General features: G+C 41.7%; 1 protein-coding gene across 4 annotated transcripts in view; it reads right to left on the bottom strand.

The window, feature by feature from the left end:
- Positions 1-24,396, bottom strand: part of NF2 (NF2, moesin-ezrin-radixin like (MERLIN) tumor suppressor) — a 95,572-nt gene that overhangs the window by 35,337 nt on the left and 35,839 nt on the right. For all 4 annotated transcript variants that reach the window (XM_024239937.3, XM_054543307.2, XM_024239938.3 and 1 more), the window contains exons 3-8: positions 22,158-22,280; positions 19,106-19,189; positions 8,469-8,537; positions 7,519-7,601; positions 4,921-4,996; positions 1,854-1,988 (exon numbers count right to left, since the gene is read on the bottom strand). In XM_024239937.3, the coding sequence (XP_024095705.1) occupies positions 1,854-1,988; positions 4,921-4,996; positions 7,519-7,601; positions 8,469-8,537; positions 19,106-19,189; positions 22,158-22,280 (570 nt within the window). The remainder of the gene's footprint in view (positions 1-1,853; positions 1,989-4,920; positions 4,997-7,518; positions 7,602-8,468; positions 8,538-19,105; positions 19,190-22,157; positions 22,281-24,396) is intronic.

The following is a 24,396-nucleotide window of genomic DNA, read 5'->3' as shown; positions in this document are numbered from 1 at the left end:
TGTCATGTGGAACTTTCAATTTAAGTACTTTAAAAAAGAAATACCTAACTGCTTATCTCCTGGGCTAACTACTAACAAAAACTTCAGAGTCAGAATGTTTTGAATTAAGGGGCTCAGTCTGTCTTATCAAGCACGGCTGAGTAGATCCCAACCATATACTGGAAACCAGGGGCCTGGTGTTCCCTTCCTTGAGTTGCCATGAAAAAAGAGAAAACAGGAAATATGCTCAGGTTTGGGGCTCTGCAGGCAGCAACATAAGCTGTTCCTGTTCTTCACTCTCTACTCTGTGTCCTGGCTGTGCAGGTACCAGGAGGTCACTGAGTGGAGCCTCCCTCTCCCCGGTGCCCCTGTGCTCTCAGGGCTCAGCCTCTGGGCCTCCCTGAAAGGCGGGGGCTGTGGCATCAGCAACTCTGGCTCCTACTCTCTGCTACTTCACTCAGACACAGGTCACTTGATCCTTCTGTGTCTCTGCTTCCTGATGTGACACAGAGATAATGACAACACAGCCCCTGCCTTTACAGCAGTGTTCTTATAGAGATTAAATTCAGAGGGTCAGGGTGAAAGTGCTTGTATGTGGAAGACTACATTGGCTGTCATCATGTCTCTTCCATGGCACTTATTTATTATAGCAGGTGAGTAGTTACTTGACTTCCTTGAATGCTAAGACTGGATTTTCTACATCTTTGTTTCCCCCATTAAATCTAACACAAAGCAGATGCTCAATAATTCCTTTAAAATTAATGAAGAACTGCTGAGCACAGTGGCTCACACCTGTAATTCCAGCACTTTGGGAGGCTGAGGTGGGAGGATTGCTCAAGCCCAGAAGTTCAAGACCAGCCTGGGCAATGTGGCAAAACCCCATCTCTACAAAAAATTAGCCAGATGTGGTGGCACACGCCTGTAGTCTCAGCTACCTGGGAGGCTGAGGTGAGAGGATCACCTGAGCCCAGGGAGGTCAAGGCTGCAGTGAGCCGTGATCGTGTACCACTGCATTCCAGCCTCAGTGACAGAATGAGAACCTGTCTCAAAAAATAATAATATATAAAATAAAATGAATGAAGGATGAATGAATGGATGAGTGAATGAATGAATGGATGGATGAGTAAACATAAGATTATATGTTATGGGACCTTTCTGGTAAAAGTCACCACCCTACATGGAAATATTTGAATTCTAAGAGCATTTGTCTAAGTTATTCAACCTTAATTATTTTGGAATTGTTGTAAGCATATTAACCTAATATACTTATTTATATCATTACTGAGAGATACACACACAAAACACATATATGTCCATATGTGTATATGTGTGTATATGTATTTCTCTGCCACACGTATCAAGCACCGGACACAGAAAGAGAGCTCAATAAAGACCACACTTAAAATACAAAGAGAATTTAAGCCAGGTGCTGTGGCGCACACCTGTAGTAGCTACTCAGGAGGCTGAGGTGGAAGGATTGCTTGAGCCCAGGATTCAAATCCAGTCTGGGCATACATAATGAAATCCTGTCTCTAAAAAAGAAAAGAAAACATACAAAGAGAATGTATCGACAGAAATAGAAAGCCAAGTAATGAGAAAATGTTACTGTTTTTGTTCACTATTCTTTGGGGTTTCTCCCTGGCCAGTTGAGCTTCCCAGTTTCCTATTAGTCATAGTGGGGTTATTGATGCCAATACTGTTCTGTAAAGACTTCGAAAATCAACAACCACACCCTCAAAGCCTGGGAATTAAAGGATTCTATGAAGAACAAGGAGATGCCCTGGCTGGGGAGGCTCCAGCGAGGGGGGCAGACAGGGAAAGATCTGCTGGACCCCTGGGCCACTAGTGGCGTCTGCAGTACACACATGTCCTACCTCCTTGTCACTGTACGAGATGTTTCGGATTTCATTCCACGGGAAGGAGATCTTGGGGGTCAGTCTGTTCTCAGGGTCATAAATGTGAAGCCCCAGGGCATCCACTCCAAGCAGCAGCTCTGTGCCCTTTTTATTCTGTGGATCCAATAAAAACAGCCACTGTAAGCTCCAGCTGAGGCTCAAAATTTTATTCAACCTTCCAAAGAATCTGGCACACACTGTCATATGTGACAAGTTTCAGCAGGTCCCAACAGAAGTCACAGCCGTCTTATAAACCAAGAAGATTTCAGCTTTCTGAATTGAGGCAGGCAGAAGCAAAACTGTTCCATTCTTGTGACTTCTGGGTCCCCCAGAACAATCACTGAGGGCTTCTGTCACTGGCTCGATGGCTAAAGGAAGAGTAACATAAGTGTTGTTCCCTCTGGTTAAATAACCAGGCTATCATAGATTTAGAATTAAAGCCCATAGGTTTAGGCCGGGAGCAGTGGCTCATGCCTGTAATCCCAGCACTTTGGGAGGCCGAGGCAGGCGGATCACGAGGTCAGGAGTTCAAGACCAGCCTGGCCAGCATGGTGAAATCCCATCTCTACTAAAAATACACACACAAAAAATTAGCCAGGCATGGTGGCACGCGCCTGTAATCCCAGCTACTCAGGAGGCTGAGCAGAACTGGTTGAACCCGGGAGGTGGAGGCTGCAGTGAGCTGAGATGGCACGCCGGCACTCCAGCCTGGTCGACAAAGAGAGACTTCGTTAAAAAACAAAACAAAAAAAAAACCATAGGTTTAATGATTTCTTATATTTAAAGAAACCATTGTTGGACTACTAGAAAGAAAATTTTCAGTGCCTGGGGCTGGATGGTCTCATTTTATGATAAAATGTAGTCTTCATGTGATAAAGCAAGTCTGGTAAAATATTAACTGTAGAATCTAGGTTGTGCATATATATGGGTATTCACTGAAAAATTCTTTCAATTTTCCTGTAAGTTTGAAATTTTTAATAATTGCATGTTGGGAAATACATATCAAAAAGAATTCTATTCATCAACAAAGCTGTCTAAAAGCGGTACCTATGCTCTGCCCCTGACAGCAGTCCTGGCCAGCAGTCAGAGCAGCTCGCGGCGGGTGCCCTGGGCTCCCACAGCACTGACCCTGCTACGGACTGAGTGGCTGTATCTTCACGTGCAGGTCCACCCACCAGTGCTGTGGTCTAGCCCGCATTTGGAGTGGAAGGAAACTCGCTGCACAAGGATAATACAGCTCCTGACCCCTTGCCGATAATGGAAATTGAACCAAGACTCAAGGGCAGAAAAACAGGTCTGCAAACTGAGAAGGTACTGGGACTGTGAAGAGAAGTACCCATCTAACAGCAGACATCAGATTGAGGAGTGAGTACTCCAGCATAAATCTTTTTACTCCTAACATCCTGAAGTCAGGTGCTATCACCAAACCATGAGAGACTCTTCTGCTTGTCAGCAAAGCCATGAAAGCTACTGCATTAACAGAAGTGAGGCTTTGTACTTTTAAATCTGCAGTACATTTTGGAAAATGAGATGTTTCGTTGTGTTTCAATAGTCAGAAAATAGTTTCTGACTATTTAGTTTAAATTTTTTAAAAAAGATTCAGCCTTCTGCCTCCTACCATTATGACTCCAACACTCCTAGAGATTAAACAGAGAGAGAGGTGGGGACTCAAGCAGCCCTTTTTAAACTGTTTTAAGCATACATCTTCCTTAGTTAATGGTGAGATTTCAGGAAATTTAACATAAAAGACACTAAAATAGCCAGTAGCTTTGTCTATTGCTCAATATAGGAAACACACACAAAAAACAGTATCCATTAGTCTAACTGATATAGAAATATTCCCTAAGAAGAAACTTTTTCAGCCAGGCACAGTGGTACACCCCAGCTACTTGGAAGGCTGGGGTGGAAGGATCACTTGAGCCTAGCAGGCCTGGGCGATATAGCAAAACTCCACCTCTAAAAAACAAAAAAGATTTTTAAAAACCAAAAAACTGTTTTCTGAGGATTATAAAACTTTAGTTTTCTAGAATCTAGGTGGCCAGCACGTGGGGCAAGAGGAGTTGAGATGACAAAACCACAGAAATGTGTTACATTAGTTTGACCTTAAAGAAACCAAGCAATTAGCAAATACAAACTGACAGAACTTTAGAAAAGAACTTCCTGTACTATTATGGGGCATCTTGTAGGCACTTTAAGTGTGCCTTATTTTCTTATGCAGCGTAATCCATACAAATCTGTATTTACAAAATACAAATGAAGTAGAAAGCTATGCTAGAATATTTAAAATGTGTTTCAATTTACCTGAATTTAATACAACAACTGTAGGAGACCAATAAGGGAAAGCAAAGCATGACTATGAAAATAAAGGTGGACCCGCCTGATTGTTTTAATATCTACTCATCTGCAGTTTGGAGTCCGCAGTGAAATGCTTTGGCAAATCGCATGCATCCCTTTGTAAGAAGCTGCCTATACACTGCATCCAGATACTGACCCACAGGAGAAAGACATTCTAAAGGCCCAGATCTGGGCTGCACACAAATGCCTCTCCCCGCAGAAGCAGTGGGTTCCCAGCAGACAGCAGACTATTAATAGTCTGAATAGAAAACCAATTAGCCTCATAGTGAGAATCCCAAACAAATCAGTAATCTATAAAGGCAGATATACTCTCCTAGTGCCTGGGGTGGGGGTGGGGGAGGGGTGTGTTGTGGGGGGAGAAGTACTTACAAGTGCTCCCTGTGGACTGAGATCTCACAGAGCCAGAAATAATCAAATCTTACACACAGAGCATTCAAACAGGTTTCTGCTGAGATCAGAACCAGGTCCAAGTCCCCCAAGGCTCAAGTGACCCTTAATTACTTATGATCTCATTGAAGTCCAAAAATAGAAAGTTAGGCACTAAGACCTCTCTTTCCTTCCTCTTTTCTTCTTTACCACAGAACCATAAAATAGTCTATCACCTTGGAATGAAGAAGTAACCATTTTAGCAGTCTGGCCCTCATTCAGTCTCTGTCTACTACACAAGGAGCTCAGAGAGGTTTCAACACACCCGGATTGCAAAGTAGTTCACACCATACATCTCCAGGTCCTGAGCTATCTTCAGATATTCCATTTCAGCTTCATCCCTGTGGGGAGAACGGAAGACACTGTCACTGGAGCTAAGTGAGATGGGTGGAGAGCGGGTGGGCACCAAATCAAGCATTCTGACCCTGCCGTTCCTCTAGAGCCACGTCACTGCCAGAAGACAAAAGCCACAGCAGACACCAGCAAACCTCTGCCCGGCCCTGAGTCTATTAAACACACTGAGGTCAAGCAGAATTTTCCACCCCCATCAAAAGAGAGTCAGAGAACAGACTCACCACGGTGTTTCTTGGCCTTCATTTCTCACCTTGCCCTTGGTAAACAGTAAACTCATCTCAAGTAATTCAAGAAGAGTGTGTGGTATGTTATCTTCTACCCTCAAACAGATTTGGGTGTTGGAATTTTATTTAAGTTCTTGCTTTTCCTTTGTGTACTTTCTTTACCTGGAAGGTTCTGAAATGAAACAGCTCTCTCTGCAAGCTTCCTGAGTATTGTTGGAGGTTAGGGCAAGAGCTACCTGGGTTGTAAAACCCAAGTCAGATCACCTTCATCTAAGTTATAATTTAAAGTAAGCTCTTGAAGTAGCAATAACTTGCAGAAAACTCCCAAACAGGTATCATACTGAAATATTTTAACTCAAGTCTCCCTATGACCTTGTCCTCTTCCTTCTCTCTCCAATCTCCAAATGCTCTCAAGTGAATTTTTAAAAACCCAGCCTGAGAGAACGCCAAGTGTTGGTGAAAAGGTGGAGAAATCAGAAATCACACACATTGACGTAAATTGATACAATTACTTTGGGAAATTATTTGACATTATTGTAATAGCAAAACCCACGGGACAACCCAACAACCTAACTGTCCATCATTAGGAGAATGAATAAATAATTTGTAATATACTAATACAGTGGAAGTCTATACAGCAATGAAAATGAAAAAACTATTGCCACTTGCCACAAACCCCAATCTGACAATATGATGCTGAGTAAAAGGAGACACAAAAAATAGAATACAAAGTTTAAGATGCGCAACACCAATCTGGAATTAAAAATCAGGAGACTGGTTGCCTTTGGGGAGGAAGAAAGGGGAATTGGGGTTAGGGAGACATAGGTTATTTCTTCCTCTGGTGTTTTCACCTTACGATAATTGATCAAGTTGTATACTTACAATTTGTCTACTTTTCCATATGCATGTTGCACTTAAGTTTTTTAAAAAAAAGCTTCAAATCAGTGTTAGGAAACTGATTTGAAGAACAGAAAAAACTGTTAAAGGCTAATGGAAACATGACCAATTCCTAATCAAGGGAATGGCAATTCTAACATGAGATACAACTTTTCACTTTTTAGATTACGAAAATTCAATTGATAAAAACAAGTGTTGAGGAGACTGGGGGTGGGGGGTGGGACACTCTCATAACATTTGTCGACAGGCATGTATAAACAGGTACAGCCTTTTTGGAGAACAATTTGGTGGTACCTGGCAAAATGAAAAATGCTCACATCCTTTGATCCAACAACTCGTTTTAAAGAATATATCGGCCAGGCACGGTGGCTCATGCCTGTAATCCCAGCACTTTGGGAGGCCGAGGCAGGCAGATCACGAGGTCAGGAGATTGAGACCATCCTGGCTAACACGGTGAAACCCTGTCTCTACTAAAAATACAAAAAATTAGCCGGGCGTGGTGGCGGGTGCCTGTAGTCCCAGCTACTCGGGAGGCTGAGGCAGGAGAATGGCGTGAACCCGGGAGGCGGAGATGCAGTGAGCCGAGATCCCGCCACTGCACTCCAGCCTAGGTGACTAAGTGAGACTCCGTCTCAAAAAAAAAAAAAAAAAAAAAAGAATATATCCTCAGAACTACTCATACAATTGTATAAAAATAAAAGATTGTGCACTGAAGAAATTTTTGTAAAAGTGAAAAACCTACAGATACTCAAATGCCATCAATAAAGGGATGGATGCAAAAGCAATGGGATAGCCATACAATAGAATTCTTAAAATTCAGGCTGGGCACAGTGGCTCAGCTCACGCCTCTGATCCCAGCACTTTGGGAGGCCGAGGTGGGCAGATTGCTTTGAGCCCAGGAGTTCAAGACCAGCCTGGGTAACATGTTGAAACCCCATCTCTACTAAAAATAGAAAAATTAGCTGGGCATGGTGGCGTGTGCCTGTAGTGCCAGCTACTGGGGGTGCTGAGGCAGGAGGTTTGCTTGAACCCAGGAGGTCAAGGCTGCAGTGAGCCGAGATGGCACCACTGTATTTCAGCCTGGACAACAGAGCAAGACTCTGTCTCAAAAAAAAAAAAAAAAATCTTAAACTTAATTACCAATGAGTACAGGTCTATATATCCTGACAGGCAGTACACATACCTACTTTATGTCATACGTACTAGAAAAGGACACACACAAAACTGAAGACCAACGTTACTCCCAGCTCCCCAGCTCTCCCTTTTTCTTTTATAGACTTCAGTACTGCATTTTGTTTAACAAGCATGTCCTAGTTTTGCAGTTCTTTAAGGCAAAAAAAAAAAAAAAGCCCATAAAGGAATGTAAACCAACAATGAATGGGCCTCACCTGGCTCGGCCTCGGTGCTCTGCATACCAAGCAGTAATTCTCTCCTCCCACATTTCCGGAGTCATCTGATACAGATTTATTACCTACCAAAAAATAGAGCAAAATAAAAAACCTACACATGAAGTAAATTTGGTATTGTTTGCCACTTTTATAATTATGCATCATTTTTACAAAACAGTAAAGCTATTTTTAAAAAGCTACACCCAGGGAGATAGTCACACAGAGAGAGGGCGTGTAAACAAGGCACCATTCTATTGGAGGAGCAACTCAGAAAGCTGCATGGTAACTCAGACCTAGGTGCATCCCTCATCTGGCAGTGCCCCTGTTCCCTGCCTGGGCGGTACATCCCAGAGACCACCTCTGACAGCGGAGCTCAGTCAGAAGCAATGCTCACTCATCTCAGGTCTTCACATGCTCAGAAGCCATCGAGGGACAGGTAAAGGCAGCAAGAGGTGAGGAACGGGCCTTTATTACCCAGTGACAGATGAGTGGGGCTATAAAATCGGCAGGAGCAAAAGGGAGGGCGGGCTTGCTTCTGTGGCTAATGAATAAGATGAACAACACTGAGGATTAAAAACCACAATGCTCACCCCTACCTCATCTCCTCTATCCACCCCTCGACACTGCAAACAGCTCAATTCCCCAAGCTGAATAAACTCTGCTCCAGCCTCCTCTTTGGGAATCAATGATGCTCAACCACATCTGAAAAAACAACCATGCTAGAAAAAACATTTACAGGCCATGCTAGTCCTGGTGACCCCAAACTAACTACACAACCTTTGCTTTTTAATATTCTTAACAGAGATCCCACACTCTTTACTAGAGATTACAAAATATTTATTAAAATTAAATTGCTATGTACTTCCAATATTCCTTCAAGTCCTTTGGTTAGCTTTCTTTTAGACCACATATCTGCTATGTCTTCCTGAAAAGGAAATTTAATCTCTTACCCTTTTTGGAAGCAATTCCTCTTGGGCCAAAAATCCCCGCTTGTGAACACTAGGGTCGTAGTCACCATACTGGAAAGAAGACAGGGAGAGCAGGCAATTGAGATTCTAAAGACAACTGCCATTTCTGAACAAAGCTGGACCAATCTCATTCCCTCCCAGCTCCAGGGAGCAATTCAATTCCGATGACAAGTCAAGATTTCAACCTTGCTAGTTTGTTATCCTTGAATGAAAATACAAAGCTGATTATATCTATGAACTGAGTTGCATAATCCTGTAAGAGATGGATGGGTGATGTGCTAATAAGAATGTGACATTTGTATGGAAATGTGGGCATGTTTTCTAACCCTCAAAGAAAGCAGTCACTTCCAAAACAGTAGCTTTTGAATTAAAACACCAAATCACAACTGTGAAAGTTGTGATTAGCAACATATGATAAGAGTCTTACCTATAAATTCTTATAAGTGACTGGTAATTGGAGCCCATTACTAGGGGGATCCAGGAATAATACAGGCAGTAGTTTTAATACCTTTCACCCAAGTCTCTGAAAAACACTTTGGAAAAATCTGATGTCAACACTGCCATTCCTATTGTACAGACAAAGAAGTGAGTAAAAGGTTAATTGATCTTCCTAAAGCTACGGAGAAGTCACTAATGCGGTTGGAAATAGGCCCTGAATTTTAATTTATCCCTCCGGGGACAATGACTTGGAAATTTATTCTCTGATTTAAAAAAAAAACTCTTTTCTTTCCTAGAAAACTCAAGTCTGATCAGGAAATAATAAAAAGTTAAAGAATGTTTAAAAAGAAACTAACTGAAACATATAGTAGAATATAAAATCAAAGCCTATCTCTTATCAATCAGCGTACAGTGGCTCTTCATTTTACCAAAAACAACAAAGCTCAGTACTTCAGTATAATCTTCTATAAACATTTATTCTTTTAGCCACCAACAGTGAAAAAACAAAGGTCAGGCACAAGGCTGCTATTTCTAAATACCACCAAATCTCATTATTTCGTTCGTTCTCTCATTCTCAAAGAGCCTCGAGTTAAGACTTCTGGTGTGTTCTCCAAATGAAGTGGCCTAAAACTACAGACACAGGAGTGAAAGAAGATATTCATCATTAACTTTAAATCATGCCTCATTCCCATATCACCTTAACTGTAAAAGCCCCATGAATTAATATTTCTTTTGAATCTCATAATTATCTTCCAAATAGCAGAATTGTATTGCTTTTTTTTTTTTTTTTGGAATCTTAAGGGAATTAATTTGTCAATTTTTTTTTTTTTTTTTTTTTGAGACAGAGTCTCGCTCTGTCACCCAGGCTGGAGTGCATGGCGTGATCTCAGCTCACCGCAACCTCCACCTCCCAGGTTCAAGCAATTCTCCTGCCTTAGTATCCTGAGCAGCTGGGATTACAGGTGCACGCCACCACGCCTGGCTAATTTCTGTATTTTTAGTAGAGACGGGGTTTCACCATGTTGGCCAGGCTGGTCTCAGACTTCTGATCTTGTGATCTGCCCGCCTCAGCCTCCCAAAGTGCTGAGATTACAGGCGTCAGCCACCGCGCCTGGCCTAATTTGTCAAATTTAAACATTTTAAACATGCCACAGTTTTTGTAACACAATTTAAGCATTTCTTCATTTAAAAAAATAGGCTGGGCACCATGGCTCATGCCTGTAATCCCAGGACTTTGGGAGGCCAAAATGGGAGGGTCACTTGAGCCCAGGGGTTAAGGCTGCAGTAAGCTGTGATTGTGCCACTACACTCCAGCCTGAGTGACAATGGAAGACCCTGTCTGTAAAAATAAAAAATAACTTAGAAATTATAAATGAAAGGCCTTGGTATCTCTCTACTTCTGGGAGGCTCAGAGACATGATGCAGTAAGTCGTAACTGTACTAAGCTTTAACAGTACTCCCTGCAAGGCAGCTGTAGAGTGAGGGTAGGAGCCTGGCTCTGGAGGCAGGCTGCCTAAGATTTTATCCTACATCTTTCACATAGTAGCTATGTGGCCTTGGAAATTTTTGTGTCTCAGCTTTCTCATCTGTAAAACAGGAATAATAATAGTATTTATCTTGCAGGACTCTTACAGGGATTGAATTAAATAAGATCAGCAAAGTTTTTAAAACTATGCTTGGCCAGGCACGGTGGCTCACGCCTGTAATCCCAGCACTTTTGGGAGGCCTAGGTGGGCAGATCACCTGAGGTTGAGAGTTCGAGAGCAGCCTGACCAAATGGAGAAACCCGTCTCTACTAAAAATACAAAATCAGCCAGGAGTGGTGGTACATGCCTGTAATCCCAGCTACTCGGGAGGCTGAGGCAGAAGAATTGCTTGAACCCAGGAGGTGGAGGTTGCAGTGAGCCAAGATCACGCCATTGCACTCCAGTCTGGGCAACAAGAGCAAAACTCCATCTCAAAAAATAATAATAAAATAAAATAAAATAAATAAAACTATGCTTGACACATACAACCTGATGTCCAAAAGATCTCAGGTCTCTCCAAATCTGTCTTCTTATTTGTCAAATGAGAGCACTGGCCTTAGAGGATCTTGAAGGGAAGTGGGTGGGGGGGTGCTGGAGTACCCTCTCTGAGGCCTTGAGTAAGGCATCCTCTTTCTAAGCCTTAACTTCCTCATCTGTAGAGTGAGGGTCATAATAGCATCTGCCTTATAGGGGATGATGAGGATGAAGTAAAACAATACAGGTAAGCATTTAGCACAGGACATGGCTCATGGTGAAAGTCAGGTATTATTATTATTGCCATCCTCTGCATTACTTATGACAACATTGATCATTGTTTGCCTCCTGGATTTCTGAAAGGGTAGGATGCTAAAGAAAGCCCTGTTAGTTGCATTTGCAAATCTCTCAACAGTGCTGACCAAGCTCTAATGCAAAAGCAAGCAGATATGCAAAGTTAAAGCTGTAAATTCAGGTTCCAAAGGCATGCAAGATTAACAATCCCCATTATTATACCAAGCTCTCAGCTAGTCCACTGATCAAATACATCACATTTGAGCAATGCAGAGGTGGCAAAGACCCTGCTAAAAGAACTTCTCCACTGGACTAACTCCGCTTCCAACATTAAAGCCACCTTGATGTATGTGTCTGCTCTTAAATGTCTCTTTAAACAACAAGGGAAGAAAAAAATCCTGAAGTTGTGGTAGCTGGTGAATACAAAAGGAAGTCATACCACTCCAGGGATGGAGATGGCTGCTCCTCATCCTTTTATGTAACAGATGCATTCTGATAATGTAACCAGGGTGAATTTACTGGGAAGCTAAGGAAGCTTGGATTTCAGGTCTCTGCACCTTCATAGGTCTGTATCTAATTTGGTACTCTTGCATTAAAGACAATCCCCTAAATTATTAAAATTCAGACCCAGAAAACCTGGACCTACTCCTGACATAAACTAATTGAATTTAAATTCAAGGAGTTTACCATTTAAAAGACTTGTGGAGCCAATACTTAGGTTAAACGGAGGCTCTATCTAGATATGAAATAATTTCCTGTCTATAACTATAAGAAATGAGATAAAATGCTCTGAGTAGGATTTCACAAAAACATAAAGGTTAGATTACTACATATGTAGAAAAAAGACAGACCCCCTACCTACTATACCCACACACCAGTCAATAAATTCTTAAACCTATAAATGAAAATCCATAAAAATACCAGAACAAAACATAACAGAGTATGGATATAATAATGGTTGGTAAACGCCTTCTAAAAGTCACTGAAAACATACAAAGAAAAAGATTGACTAGTCATACGTAAAATAGACAAAAGGTTGATAACTCAAAATACACGGAGCGTCTACAAATCAATCGGAAAAAGATGAACAGGTTGGGTGCAGTGGCTCATGCCTGTAATCCCAGCACTTTGAGAGGCCAAGGCGGGTGGGATCACCTGAGGTCAGGAGTTCCAGACCAGTCTGGCCAACATGGTGAAACCTCATCTGTACTAAAAATACAAAAATTAGCCGGGCGTGGTGGCGCATGCCTATAGTCCCAGCTCCTCTGGAGGCTAAGGCGGATGGATCACTTGAACCTGGGAAAGGAAGAAAGGAAGGAAGAAAGAAAAGAAAAAGAAAGGGAAGGGAAGGGGAGGGGAGGGGAGAAAAGGGGAGAGAAGGGAAGGGAAGGGAGAAAGAAAAGAAAAAGAAAGAAAAGGAAAGAAAAGGAAGGGAAGGGAGGGAGGAAGGAGAGAGAGAGAAAGAAAAAGAAAGAGAAAGAAAGAAAAAGAAAGAAACAAACAATACAGTAGTAGACAAGTCATAAATGGCTGATTCACAGAACAAAGAAATACAAATGGCCAGTAAGTTTATGAAAAGATGTTCAGTCCCAATAGCAATCAAGGAAATGCAAATTTAAAAAAATATTTTTCTATCAATTAGCAAAAATTTTAAAGACTGATAGTATCTACTGTTCGCAAGGATGTGGAAAAACAGGTATTCTCACACACTGTTATTGAAAGTTAAATTATGACATCACTTTTGGAGGGTGATTTGGCTATATCTATTTAAATTTTTTATTAAGATAAAATTTATATACATAAAATTTACATTAAGTGTACAATTCAGTGTTTTTTAGTATAGTCAGAATCTTGTGCAACCATCACCACTATCTAATTCCAGAACATTTCCATCACCCCAAAAAGAAGTCCTGTACTCACTAGCCATCACTCCTAATTTCATTTTTTAATCTTTGTTAAGTTATAATTTTATTAATTTTTAATTTTTAATTTTTGTGGGTATATAGTAGGTATATATGTATTTGTGGGGTACATGAGATGTTTTGATACAGGCGTGCAATGTGAAATAATCACATCACGGAGAATGGGGTATCCATCCCCTCAAGCATTTATCCTTTGTGTTACAAACAATCCAATTAATTATGTTCTTGTAGTTATTTTTAAGTGTACAATTATTATTGACTATAGTCACCCTGTTGTGCTATCAAACAGTAGGTCTTACTCATTTTTTCCTTTTTTTTTTTTTGTACCAGTGGCTCCTTTTTTATTTTTATTTTATTTTTCGGACAGTCTCACTCTGTCACCCCAGGCTAGAGCGCGGGGGGGCAATCTCAGCTCACTGCAACCTCTGCCTCCTGGGTTCAAGTGATTCTTGTGCCTCAGCCTCCCAAGTAGCTGGGATTACAGGCATATGCCACCACAGCTGGCTAACTTTTATATATTTTTTAGTAGAGACGGGGTTTCGCCATGTTGGCCAAGCTGGTCTCAAGCTCCTGGCCTCCAGTGATCCACCCACTTCAGCCTCCCAAAGTGTTGGGATTACAGGCATGAGCCACCGTGCCTGGCCAGTACCAGTCACTCCTAATTTCCTCCTTCTCCCTTTCCCTGGAAACCACTAAATCTACTTTCTGTCTCTATGGATTTGCCTGTTCTGGATATTTCATATACAGGTAAGTGGGAGCATAAAATATGTGGCCTTTTGTGTCTGGCTTTTTTTTTTTTGCTTCACATTACTTATATTTTAAATGTTCTTATTCTTTAACCCAGTTATGCCATGTCTTGATATCTATTATAGAGAGATATTATTCATATATGTCCAAAGATGCATATTCAAGGATGTCCACTGCATCTGTTTCACCAATAGAAAAAGAACAGAAAGAAAAACAAACCTAAATATCTACCAATAAAGATATACTTAAATAATCCAGTCCCTCCTTTCTATGAAACATAGTTCAGCAGTCAAATGGAAATGAGTTGGGGCCAGGTGCAGTGATTCATGCCTGTAATCCTTGCACTTTGGGAGGCTGAGGCGGGTAGAGAGCTTGTGCCCAGGAGTTTGGGACCTGCCTGGGCAACAAGGGGAAACCCTGTCTCTACAAAAAACACAAAAATTAGCAGGGCGTACTCTGAGGCTGAGGTGGGAGGATCCCTTGAGCCTGGGAGGTGGAGGTTGTAGTGAGTGGAGACTGTACCACCTGGGTGACAGAGAGAGACTCTGCTGTCTCAAAAAAGAAAAAGAAAAAGAAAATGAAGTGGGTCTATCTGTTGTGACAGTTTTAAGTAAAAAGGATGCATATGCAGAGATTCCTCTGGAGTAGCCACCTGGAACAGCCAGCGGTGTATCTCCTCACTTCTACCTGTCCCTTCCACACCTGGTGCTCTACAGGGGTTATGCCAATTTCACAATCCCTTTGGCAGGTAAATGAGCACCAACAATGCAGTTACCCAATCTAGTAATCCCTGCCAATCTTATGGGTTTGAAATGTTGCCTTATTGTTGTTTTTTCTTTTTCTTGATTACCTGTGAGATGAAACATCTTTTTGTATTTATGACCATTCTTGTTTTCTCTTCTATAAAGTGCATGTTTCATGCCCTGTTCATAGCATTTGTCTTTTTATCAACTTAAGATTTTTTTATATTGGGGTTCACCTCTTTTGTCAATTCTATGCAATTCTTCTTCTAGACACCTACCTTTTTAAATTTTTTTACTTTATTTATTTATTTTTTTTTTATTTTTTGAGATGGAGTCTCACTCTGTTGTCCAGGCTGGAGTGCAGTGGTGTGATCTTGGCTCTCTGCAACCTCTGCCTCCCGGATTCAAGCGATTCTTCAGCCTCAGTCTCCCAAGTAGCTGGGACTACAGGCGCCCACCACCGCACCCAGCTATTTTTTGTATGTATGTATTTATTTATTTATTTTTGTAGGCACCTACCTTAAGGGGAAAAAGCATTTGCACATGTACATAAGGAATCACATAAAAGGATCTTCATTTGAGCACTGTTTAGATAATACGGAAAAAGTGGAAACAAACTACCTCTCCCTCAGAAGGGGAACAGATAAATAAACTAGGTTTATTTATCAGTGGTTATACCATATGGCAATTAAAATCAATGAGCTGCATCTATACACACAACATGGATACATCTCAAAGTAGATGCTGAGTGGGAAGAAAAATACCATTCTGTAAAAGGATATGAAAAAAAGGGATATGCAGAGTACAGCACCATCCAATCAACTTTTTATCTCCTGGATATTTTTAAATCAGTCAGCCCCCATCTAACCAACCACCTGAAGTGTGAACCTAATATTCTCTCACCAGGGCAACTATCACAGCCTTCTAATAGGTCTCCCTGTTTCCAAAGTTGTCTCACTCCAATCTGTCCATCACACAGCCACTACAGGCTCTATCTAAAATATAAACCGTTCACTGCATTGCCTACAGGATAAAGTTAAGACCTTTTAAGATCTGATTTTTTGCATACCTCTCCAGCCTGAACTCTTGCCACTCTCTACCTACACTTTATACACTCAATTTTCTAATTCAATTGTACTTTGGCACTCTGTCCCTGATTTACATTAAAGAGTACTAAGAAACTAAGCTTCCCCTCCCACAATTCTTTTCTCTCTTCTGATCACTAGGAGTCTGCACACAGCAACATGAGATGCATAAATTATATGCCATTCTCTCCCAAAGTCATTTTTAATAAGAACACATTTCCAACACCAAATGGTCAATATACAATCCAACAGGTGACTTAAACATTGCAAGATGGTTTAGTGTGTCATGTGACTGCACCAAAAAAACCCTGCCTACATTTTTTTTTTTTTTTTTTTTGAGATGGAGTCTCACTTTGTCGCCCAGGCTGGAGTACAATGGCACAATCTCAGCTCACTGTAGCCTCCACCTCCCAGGTTCAAGCAATCCTCCTGTCTCAGCCTCCCAAGTAGCTGGGACTACACCACCACGCCTGGCTAATTTTTGTATTTTTAGTAGAGATGAGGTTTCACCATATTGGTCAGGCTGGTCTAGAACTCCTGACCTCAGGTGATCCATCCTCCTTGGCCTCCCAAAGTGCTGGGATTACAGGTGTGAGCCACTGTGCCCAGTCCCTGCCTACACTTTTGATTCAAGCATAACTCATATATGGTTCTTGTTAACTGAACCATGTGATTAGTATTTGTATTTATACTTTGAGGGTAATTGTTTCTTTACGCTTTGGAATTAACTGTGTCTATATCATTCCAACAGCTGAAATACTGTAATGAATACATTTGTGCATAATTACATTCCACGTGTTAATGAGCTCAATTCGCTTTCCCTTCCACACTTCTAAAGTTCCTTTCTGTTTCAGAAAGGTTGTGGAAGAAAACAAGCTGAATATAATGGAAGGAACCAGTATGACTTACTGAAGAACTTAGACAAATGTGATCATATAAATGAAACCAGCCTTTAGTGAAAGGCAGTGGTTGCTACCCAAAGACCTCCCTCATGCTAGACAGTGACAGGCAAGTGCAATGTGCTAACTTAGGCAGCGTGGACACTAGGGTTCCCATCCCAGCTCCACTCATTCTATTTGGCCTGAAATCCTCTCCATCGAGAAGTGGGCTATAAATTTCATAAAAATAGGCTTAACATAAAAGTATTGTGAGTTTGCACAAATCACAAATCCCTTTCTGAGCCTTAAATTCCTCATCTGCAAAACAGGCGTAATACTCTCAAGCCTTGGCTTCTGGAAAGACTACACTGAGTGTCGCACAAAATATTCATTTGTATTGCTTTGGTAAAACTAGAAAACACTATGGGCATGTAAGTTCTTATTAATATTATAATCAGATATCCTTTCACTATTAACCAGCAGTCCTAGAAACTGGAAGCATGTCATAGTAAGCCTTAGTTTCCCAAATGAAGACTTTAAGCCATAGATTACCTTTATTTGTAAGATCCTTAAAATTTACACCAGAAAAAATAGCTAGAACATCCTCCTCCATGTGAGCCACATATGTTGTCTGTGAATCACTTTCATCTCCAAATTAGTAGGATCCAAATTAGCAGGGCTTTCCTACAGTGAAATCTGTTTAAGCAAACATCTGCTGGTTCACTGAAAAGTGATTTTTTTCTACAGGTGGCCTTTGAATTTGTGGCCCAAAAATCCATAGAAACAAAATGTAGCCTTTGAGATGGAAGCCCTTCAAAGAGAGGTGGTGTCCTTGAAAGCCTGGGTCTGCTCTCGCTGGGGAGAAAGTGTGCGAAAAGGAACTCAACTCCAGGCCAGGAAGTGCTCGGATTTAATCAAAGTGCCAATGACTGCTTCATCACTGTCGGAGTGATACCGATTGAAAGGACACATTTTTCGTCTTACTAATATTCTTGATCAAAGCATAAAAGGAAGCATATGTTTTAGTTGAATGAGGGCCCATTTTCTGTTTTCTCAATTACTCATTTTTCAGGGAAGTAGAATATTGGAGGCACAAAATGCAATCCCAAAGCCATGAATTCTGCCCTTCTGCTCTTAGCTTTGCCCAAGATTGTCTGAATGATCTTGGGCAAATCACTGAGGGCAGATACTTGCTTTAGTGCCTGCAACTATGAGATGGTCAACAACTCCCACACTCCTCCCCACCCCGGGCCTGATGAACACTCAGCAAATATTACATGAGCCATCAAATGATTAAATTGACTTTGGTGCTTCTATTGGTCTGACCAGCATGTATAGCCTTTTTTCTCCACAAATGACAGTTACTTCCTGGCTTTGATCTGAAATTGCATTAATCTACCCCAAAAAGTGAGCTAAGAGTATTTTATTATTTTTTCTAACCTCATAGGGAAATGGCTTCATGAACACCTTTAATTAAAAAGAAAAATAAGTGAAAAGATTATGTTTTAAAATCACACAAGTAAGACCAGGCATGGTGACTCACACCTGTAATCCCAGCACTTTGGGAGGCCAAGGTGGAAGGATCACTTGAGCTCAGGAGTTCAAGACCAGCCTGGGCAATATAGTGAGATCTCATCTCTATAAAAATACAAATAAAACGTAAATAAAATAAAATCACACAAGTAATCAAGGAGCCCCAATTCTGGGGACAACATCTTGTGCTCTGGTGAAAGGCAGGGATTGGGGAACCAAGAGAAGGTGATATATGACTGAAGTGAAAAATCTGAGGGACATGAAACACCATGGCTGACCCTCTCATTGATCTTGTAAAAAAAAGGTCTATAGTGATTTAACGGAAGTGAACCATTTTCAGCTAACCAGACAGCTCAACTGGGCTTGGTGGGCCACAGCACCTGCACTGCTTAGCCACATGAACAGCTAGCATGTCAATCAGGGGCAGATGAAGCAGGGCATTCTCTGAGGGTGTAGTGTAGTGTCTGTCCACACACAGGGCAGCTGGTTCGCAAATGAGTTTGGAGTGAGGACCTGGGGCTTTCTGACCTAAAGGCCATGTTTGGCTAAAATTGGAGACCATAAATTCATTTTTCCTGGCTAATAGAAAGGTTGTACCACATGGTTGAGTTTATGGTTTTAAAAAAAAAAAGAAAAAAGGTTTGTCCAGTAAATGTCATAAACCACATGTACATAATGAGATTACACAGAAAATTCATCTTTCTGAATGAATTCACTTAGAATGAATTCTAATTCATTAGAATGATACTTATAATTTCTGCACACCACACACACACACACACACACACACACACACACAAAGATTATACAAACACTGGAACAGCAACAGTGGTTCTTTAAGTCCACAAGTCCCATAACATCTTACTTTCTGGGGCAAGTCTCTCTGAAGTACAGAAAACCCAAAGAAAGAGAAGATAGGAGTGATCCCATAACCCAAATTAACGCCCAGGAAGAATACATTTTTCTTCTTTGAGCCTACCTTGGCCTGGACGGCGTAAGAAGCCAGGAGCACAGAAGCCTCAGGAGGGCAGTAGATCTTTTCATCTAAAATCTGCTTCTTTACCTGAAAGGAGCAACAAGGGAGACATGATACTGTGTGCGTGGAAGTGAGGTGTGTAGGCTGATCACAACAGATGGCCTCACGGTGTTCTAATGAGGGCTGCCAGAGCAACCTGTTAATAATTTTCTGACAAAGGGTACAATTTTTTTTTTTACTGATGCAGACAGGTGGAGAGTTCAGTCACAGAAGTTACTGGTATGACGGCTATGCATAAAAACCCCTTATCTCTTCTCTTCATGATCAATGCTGAAGAGTAAAAACGGTCTCTGTAGTTACAACAGAGGCTGTGTGACAGAGCGCTATGAACCCAAGAAGTGTCAAGAGCAGCTCTGGGGGTGACTGCGGCCTCAGCCCCTTTGAATACACATGGCCCCAGAGGAAATGGATCTACTTTTAAGTATTAACACAAGACAAAAGTCACCAAGACCACTGAGTTATGATTGCAGAAAAAAACCATCACTCTCAACGTGCTGCTCTAAGGGAAAAGGAAGCAATAATATTTGATCGATTCAACTTTTAAGTACACGTGAGGTCCAGGAAATATAATTCTTAAGCCATAATGTTGAATTAACATATTTCATTGCACTTAATTTTCTTAGGATGGTGCAACTTGGGATGTTCCAGACACATGTCGTGGCGGAGGGACATTGAAATAAACACAACAGGAAAGCCAGTTCTCCCATCACAGATGTCAACAGTCACTGGATTCATAAAAGCAGTAAATTTTGCCTTGCTCAGTCATAAAAATGCCTTAACATTTCAGTATGGGGAAAATCAAGTCAGTCACACAAGAGATAGGCAGTGCTTCCAAGTGCTTACAAGAAAGCCATTTCTACAACATTAGGACATTCTGGGACCTAGGAAATCGTTATGTGCTTTCGTTCAAACACAAAAATTCTTCTTAGGTTTTAAAAGTGATTTTATATTCTTAGAGAGAAAATGAAACCTGAGATGTTTCTGAAGCAGTGCAACTTTCTAATCCCTTGGTTTCATTTCCAAAGAGAGGGGGAAAAAAGCAACCCTATAGAAAAACTGCAAGAGCATCCCTTTTTTTTTTTTTTTTTTTTTTTGAGAAGGAGTTTCGCTCTTGTTGCCCAGGCTGGAGTGCAATGGTGCAATCTTGGCTCACTGCAATCTCCACCTCGTGGGTTCAAGTGATTCCCCTGCCTCAGTCTCCTGAGTAGCTGGGATTACAGGCATGTGCCACCATGCCCGGCTAATTTTGTATTTTTAGTAGGGACAGGGTTTCTCCATGTTGGTCAGGGTGGTCTCAAACTCCTGACCTCAGGTGATCCACCCGCCTCGGCCTCCCAAATTGCTGGGATTATAGGCATGAGCCACCATGCCCAGCCTAAGAGTGTCCCTTTGATCTGAAAACATCAGAAATAAATTTGTCACCTCTTTTGCGCGTGCACACACACACACACACACACACCCCAGACCTTTTTTAAAAAGAATTTAGGGGGTTTTATTATATTTAACTTAATATTTGCTGAACACAATATACTGAGGCTGAAATTAATTACAGGAGGGCTATGTGACAGACTACCCATCTATCTCTGGGAAATCATGTAATTAACGCCCCTACTGCCATCTTTTACATTACTGAAACCTTTGAGCACACAAATAGTCCCAGTGCCAATCACTGCAACTGGCCATGAAACTGGGGAGCCACTCTGACCTGCAGTAAGAACATAAGTGAAACTGATAAGGTTTTCATCCTCAGACCAGTTCCCCTCCCTGTGCCTCTGGATGGTCAACCTGTAATTATGAATTTCCTAATTTCTTCAATTCGGTGGGACAATTACTTATGGAATGCCTACTGTGCACTTAATGAGGCTTGCCTTTAAGGGGCTTACAATCTAATGAGGAACTAAGGAAGAAATAGGACAATTAGAGACACAGCATAGCATGAAGCATGATGTCTGAAGTACCACATATGGGGCACAAACCAAGTGTCACTAGAGCTCTGAAGTCCTCTCTTTTTTTTTTTTCTTTTAGACAGAGTCTCATTCTGTCACCCAGGCTAGAGTGAAGTGGCTCAATTTTGGCTCACTGCAACCTCCGCCTCCCGGGTTCAAGTGATTCTCCTGCCTCAGCCTCCTGAGTAGCTGGGATTACAGGCATGCACCACCATGCCTGGCTAATTTTTGTATTTTTAGTAGAGATGGGGTTTCATCACGTTGGTCAGGCTGATCTTGAACTCCTGACCTCGTGATCCGCCTGCCTCAGCCTCCCAAAGTGCTGGGACTACAGGGGTGAGCCAACGCGCCCAGCCGAAGTCCTCTTTTTTTTTTTTTTTGAGACGGAGTTTCACTCTGTTGCCCAGGCTGGAGTGCAGTGGTGCAATCTTGGCTCACTGCAACCTCCACCTCCTGGGTTCAAGTGATTCTCCTGCCTCAGCCTCCCGAGTAGCTGGGACTACAGGCACCCACCACCATGCCCGGCTAATTTTTGTATATTTAGTAGAGACAGGGTTTCACCATGTTAGCCAGATGGTCTCGATCTCCTGACCTTGTGATCCGCCCGCCTTGGCCTCCTAAAGTGCTGGGATTACAGGCGTGAGCTACCGCGCCCAGCCAGTCCTCTCTTAATGAGGGCAGATTTTAAACTTTTGGAAGAACTACTGCTTTATAAGACTCTCTCTTTAGCCTTCCTTTGAAACTATTGAGTACTTTTAAGTTAGCTAGAAGAAAATAGGATCCATTTTCAAGGAGGTTTTAAGTTAGGTAGCTACTTGTATCCATTCTTCACCATCACACCTTCGCAATTTCATCTGACACCAATTTTCATCACTCGAGTATAGTTCTGTTCTGAAGCCTTTTTTCCATTACAGAACCAAAGGGGCTGACTTTCCAGAGGCAGAATATTTTTGCAATACAAAGGTGTTTGTGGTCAACTCTGAGGCCAACTCTGCAACCACTCCTGGGCAAGTTCTCTCAGAATTGGGGGGTAGCCTGGACTGATGTACCTGTAAGAAGAATAAATGTTGTGTGATCTCCTGAACCAGCTCCTCTTCGGCATTCTCAGGATAAAATTTGGCCAGGAAGTGAAAGGTGACTGGTTCTTCCTTTGAAACATCATGATCCAGTACCTGCAGAATTGCAGAGCAAAAGACAAACACACTATATTGGCACTTCTTCCTCCTGTGCTACCCTCAAAGAAGCCTTTGCAAGGCATGCATTAAATTTTTTTCCCACTAAATTTATCACATTTCCCGAAAGTTGTGATTCTACAGTTTGAAGCATTCACAAAGTCACCTATAACAAGAGGTAATATTCACTTCCCATGGTGTTTCTGAAACAAATTAATCAATAGCCCCAAGAAGTGAGTAGAGCTAGGATTAAGGCATAAATGTTCTCAGGGCCACGGAATAGCTAAAAACTAGAAATTTATCACTCAGCAGTCTTGGGCACTGTCCTTTATGGTAGGTGGAAGGTTTTTTAATTATCTGAAGTAGTGGAATCTTCCTTTATTCTTTTTTCTTGATGCCTACTACCAATATTTAGGTCCGTGTTAGAATACGGCTTAGAGGGCTGGGCGCGGTGGCTCACACCTATAATCCCAGCACGCTGGGAGGCCACAGCAGGTGGATCACCTGAGGTCAGAAGTTCAAGACCAGCCTGGCCAACATGGTGAAACCCCATCTCTACGAAAAATACAAAAAATTAGCCAGGTATGGTGGTGGACACCTGTAATTCCAGCTACTCGGGAAGCTGAGGCAGGAGAATCTCTTGAACCCGGGAGGTGGAGGTTGCAGTAAGCTGAGATTACGTCATTGCACTCCAGCCTGGGCAACAAGAGCAAAACTCTGTCTTAACAAAAAAAAAAAAGAATACAGCTTAGAGATGATGAACTAGATCATTATGAAGTCATCTAAACATTAACTGAGCAACAGAAGAAAATGTGTCCATCATGGCAACCCTTTGTTTCAAGGAACCTCCAGAGATGCCCCACAAAATACTTGAAGCACAGTCTGTAAACCACTGCCTTTAATCTTCTAGCATTTCCATTCACCCCTGTAAAGCTTGAACCATCTGCTCTCCAGAGTGAATTTCAAGACATAAACATGCCATGTGACAGGCTACAAGGCTCCATTAACATGTGTCATGATGTATTTCCCTTGAGCAGCAAGTTCCATGGCTCCTGATGCCCCCAGTCTAATATCCATTTGGCCTACACTCAGCTATCATTAAAATTCACTTCGCTAAGAATCATAAAAAATATACAAAAAGCTTTGCTGTCTTTGACACATGACTCTCCATGCTCCTGCCCAAATTCTAGATGGCAATGCCAAGGAAATTCAAAATCTGGTCTATGACACCCTCACTGACAGTGGCTCCCAGTGGCACTTAGATGCTCATGATCATTGGGAATTACCATTGAACTTACAACTAGCAGGGATTCCAATGTGATGATTTAGATTACTGTGTACATATGTGAACACAATTCGAACACTTAAGCTTTGAGTCAAACTGGTGAAAAAAAAAAAAAATAGGAAGCTTTCATTATTTATTATGCTCAGGTAGGCAACTGGAGGGGGCATCATTTGGGGTAAGAATTAGACATTGACTTACTTTGAAGTTCAGGTGTCTTTTAGGAGTTACTGACAAAAGCATATGGTCCTGCTCCCCGCCTGCCTTTCATGGCTAGGTAGGCAGGTCAATAAGCAAGTGTATCCTTGTGTGAACATATGAACCCATGCAGAGGGCAGTTCCTTTAGGCAATATTCATTTCCAAGCCACATTAAAATTGCCAGGAGCCCAGCTTTTTTGGCCGTGTGTCAGAAGCCCCAGAGAATCCTGAGGACAAAATGGACATTCTTTCACCCTGGGGACCAGGCACTCTCTATTCCTTAGATCATATTAATGATTACTTCACATCAGACTATGGTGTTTCTCAAAAAGACTTTAAAAAATTCCCTAAAGAACACAAGCCCCAATACTCTCTAAAAGACACAAATTGGTTATTTTTAAGTATATGAAGATAACAGTAATTTTTATTCATAAAGTTTTTATTCATAAACTGAAAGGCATAAAGCCAGAAGCAATCAGGCTGGTAACAATAGGTAAAGAAGCCAGGGCCAGCAGCAGTCTAATCCTGGTAACTTCTGCTTGCCCAGGAGAGCCTGTGAGGAGTAGGAAACTGGTAGCATCTCTAGATCCTGCTTTCTGCATGACTTCATTCAGGAATGTGCCCCCTTCTCTACT

This window comes from Pongo abelii, chromosome 23 (assembly GCF_028885655.2).
Source record: "Pongo abelii isolate AG06213 chromosome 23, NHGRI_mPonAbe1-v2.0_pri, whole genome shotgun sequence".
In the NCBI taxonomy this organism is placed as follows: Eukaryota; Metazoa; Chordata; class Mammalia; order Primates; family Hominidae; genus Pongo; species Pongo abelii.
This window is presented reverse-complemented; position numbering and strand designations above follow the sequence as displayed.